Consider the following 3,977-nt stretch of genomic DNA (forward strand, 5'->3'; position numbering starts at 1 on the left):
GTTATTATATATATATATATATATATATATATATATAAATAATTCGCTTAATTGATATTAATTAATTTTTCAATCTGATTAAATAATGTAAAGTAGCTAAGTATTTTGTACTTCGAATAATACATCGATATATCATCCATAAATTCAAAAACAATCTTCTCGTATATCAGAAACCAAAACCGTAGAGAAGCTTTCAAAAGTGCATTTTAAAAAGATTGAGTTATTTATTTTTCAGTTTTGTTTTTATGCTATTTTGTTCTTAAATTACATAAAAACTAGCGTTTTTCAATATTTTTATTTTATTTTGAAGCGTTGTAGTTTGATAAAACATTATGGGAAAAAATTAACGAAAAAATATTTAAACATAAGATCTTTTAATAATAATTTCTAATTTTAAGATAATTTCTTTTAATTGGTACGAGATGATTTTTCATAATAATATCAAATTTTTTTGTAATTTTGTAAAAACTCATTTTTATAAAAAATATTTTTTATTTTGAAATTAATCGATTTACAGAAAAAAGAAAAAAAGAAAAATTTTTTCTTTTAATATTCTAGATTTATATAAATTTTGCAAAAATTTTTTAGGAACTCTTTTATAAATTTAAGTCTGATACACATACTTGAAAAATATAGGCAATAGGAAAACAGACAATATGAAAAATGGAAAATTTTTTCATTACTACTTTCCATGGTAAAAATTTTCATTTTTCACGCTTCATTTTAGGAAAAATGATCGCTGTAGTTATAAGGTTGGGTTGTTTTACCATGCAATATAAACTTGAACTCACTTTCTTATTTTCTTTATTCTTACTCTTTTATTCTTATGTTTATCTATATCTTATATTCTATTAATTAGATAAATCACATTATCACATATAGTTTATCCGAAGGTAGACCTTAAGAATCGTATTGTTGAAAATATCGCACAGAAAAATGTACAAAAATATCATAGTATGTAATAGATTTCTCTAGTACTTTCTGCGATACTTATCAAAAGGCTTTCAAACTTTGAAAGAATTTGGAAATTGAATTCGGAAATTGAGAGAATAAGACAGTTTAGGCCAAACAAAACGCCGTTTAGCGGCGAGCGCGAGCGGCGACGGTGTGGGTCGCAACGGCAACACCGGACGGCGCGACGACCGACCAATCAGCGCGCGGAACGTAGTCCTGGCGCGCAAGGCCAGCTAAGCGAAACTCATTTTACTACGCGCTCGTACGACGACCGGCACGTGCGGCGGCGGCGGCGGCAGCGGCGGCGGCGGCGGCGACGACGACCGTTCCCTACCATCCAGACCCTACTTCCCTCGCGCAGTAACACAGTAACCGTTGCGCGCGCGGCGTTTCGCTCTCACGCCTCTCACGCTCTCAGCTCTACTCCATCACCGCGCACGGCACGCACACGTCCACTGCACCGTCCTCACGGGTACATCCACGCGTCACGAGAATCCGTTAATAGCAGACCGATCGCCATGGCAGAGGAATATCTATACGGTAAATATGAACGGCCATGATGCCACGTTCGCTGTGGCTTTGCTATTTCGCGACGCACGCGGATACTTACGTACCGTCGGCCATTTAAGCGCGAAGGGGATGTACTGGCCGGAGACGCCGGCTAGGCTTTCGGCCATTGCGATACGGCAGACTCTCGACTCCCGTTGCAATCTCCGGAGCCGGCGTGCTTGGTCACCGGCCGGTGCCGCTCTCTCGCCACGAATACGACTTTAGTGTCTTCTGTGTTCAGGAATCACCCTAGAGGGACCGAATGCAAGCGAGGTATGGGACCCGGAGCACAAGAACGATGATTCGGACGGCGCGGCCCAAGACATCGGCGCTGATCAGAAGCTCATTATAAAAATGGTGAGTGTGCCACGTTTCGGTAACCGACGGAATGACAACAGAGACGTCGCCGTCGCTCCATGTCTAATGAGTTTTTCCCCGCCTACGGTTCCCCGCTGTGTCTCCACGAGCTAGCATCTTTCGGGCGCCTTCCTTCATTCGTGGTGGGGCGTGCAGTTTCCATCGCACTCATCGGCTATCGTTTCTTCTATCATGCCGCGTGTTTCCGCATACCGCATTTTCAATTGTTGTTCAGTTAGCATAATTTAGGAACACCTCGATTTTTTTCTTTGTAGCGCTCCTCATCACCATCGCCAATTAACATTTCGCGCGCGAAACTCAATCGCCAATTTCAAGTGGTCTCGTTCAATTCTTCAATCGAGAAAGATAACCTGGGTGACAGTCGGCCACATTGCTCCGATTTTTTTGCTTTTCCTAAGATCGCAAACATTCCTCTATGTCTGAATCATTCAATGATTGTCTCTTAAAGTAAATAAGAAGGCATCTTTTTACAAAGTCGCTCGTGGCGTTGTGACGATGATTGATTAGTTTCCCGTTATAATTGCCAACTCGTCTCTTAACGAATAGGTACCGGGAAAGTTTGATGCTTGGCGCCATTTTTTCACAACGGCTTCGCCCTTCCCCCCCACTTTATATTAGATAAGACAGGGCTCTATTATATGTCGTGAGATACAAATTTTAACGGAAATTTAATTTGCGGTTAAACTTGATTTGATTCGATTGAACAAGGAATCGAAATTCTTCTCGTGGATCACAATATGCGAATTAAATTAATAGAATTTGATAGTGTACCGGTTATCGAAATATTACGGCACACAAAGTTAGTATAACAAAGTAGATATTAATAAACATTCTCATCGCGAGTAGTTTTATAAAAATTATATGTAGTACATTATGTTTTATCGTAACATTAATTTTTAACTTTTTAAAAGTTTATAATGACAAATATAATTTCTTATTACATTACCTTAATCATTTCTTCTGTTATATGTATGCATTTCATTGAATTTGAATATTACAGCATTTTTTATCTCTTTATTCTTTTTTTTATAACATTATAATAATATTTGTGTATAATTGTTTTTTCGCAGATAGGAGATCGATTCTGTATCTTCAAACAAAGTGAAAAAATTACAAAAGTAAGCAAATTTACTAGGTATTGACCAATGAAATTATCAGTATTCTAGTAAATTCGCTCACTTTTGTAATTTTCACTTCGTTTTAAGATACAGAATTGATTCTAAGCTGTTTTCTAACCTAGAAAGAAATTGATCAAACTTTATAAACATATGACAAAAATATTTGAGATAAAATGCATTTAATGAGTTTGTTTTTTATTCCTATATTGTCTAAACTGGCTCAGACAGTGCAATAAGTTGAAGTGAAACAAATATAAGTTAGAGTGAAACAAACTTATATTTGTTTCACTTCAACTTATTGTAGTTCAGTTCAGATAGTGCAGGAATAAAGAACAAACCTAAAAATAATACAATTATAAGAAATTTAAATATACAATTTTCCTAGTCTTTTGTTTATAAGAATTATTGACTGATTGTTATAACATTGAGTTTGAATTTTGTATAAAATCTTAGATATTTGTAAGAATTAATAACCAAAATAATTTTTATTAGTATCCAATATTATATTTTATTATTTATTCTACATTTATATAAATAATTTCTTGTATAATGTTTATTGTAAACTTTTTAGGCTCTTCTAGGACCGGAGGCTAAACCTGGAGAGCTTAACGTCTTGCAGGTTGAAGCAATGGGATTAAAAGGACCTATAAAAACTCCAATTGCCTTGTTGGAGATGGGAAAAACGGCGCAGATTATTCTCGATCTAAGTTTCCCAGATCCTCCAGTCACGTTCACGTTGGTTAAGGGCAGTGGACCGGTTCATATAGTAGGACACAATCTTCTTGGTATGTATCTCTACATCAAAAACTAAGTAATTTTACTTAGTAAATTTATAACTAACATCTGAAAAATTGTATTGTCTTATTATCTTGAGATTAAGTTCATGTTTTAAATACTATATTTCTTTTACATACACACACACACACACACACACACACACACACACACACACACACACACAGAGTAGTAATTATTTTT

The 3,977-nt window shown here is 35.7% G+C and overlaps 1 protein-coding gene across 1 annotated transcript in view; it reads left to right on the forward strand.

The window, feature by feature from the left end:
• Positions 1-1,472: 1,472 nt before the first annotated feature.
• LOC105626817 (nucleoplasmin-like protein) overlaps positions 1,473-3,977 on the forward strand; it is a 7,733-nt gene continuing 5,228 nt past the window's right edge. Inside the window, exons 1-3 of the mRNA XM_012208111.1 lie at positions 1,473-1,494; positions 1,745-1,860; positions 3,571-3,784. Of these exons, the coding sequence (XP_012063501.1) occupies positions 1,473-1,494; positions 1,745-1,860; positions 3,571-3,784 (352 nt within the window). The remainder of the gene's footprint in view (positions 1,495-1,744; positions 1,861-3,570; positions 3,785-3,977) is intronic.

The sequence above is a fragment of the Atta cephalotes genome, assembly GCF_000143395.1.
Source record: "Atta cephalotes unplaced genomic scaffold scaffold00006, whole genome shotgun sequence".
Taxonomy (NCBI): Eukaryota; Metazoa; Arthropoda; class Insecta; order Hymenoptera; family Formicidae; genus Atta; species Atta cephalotes.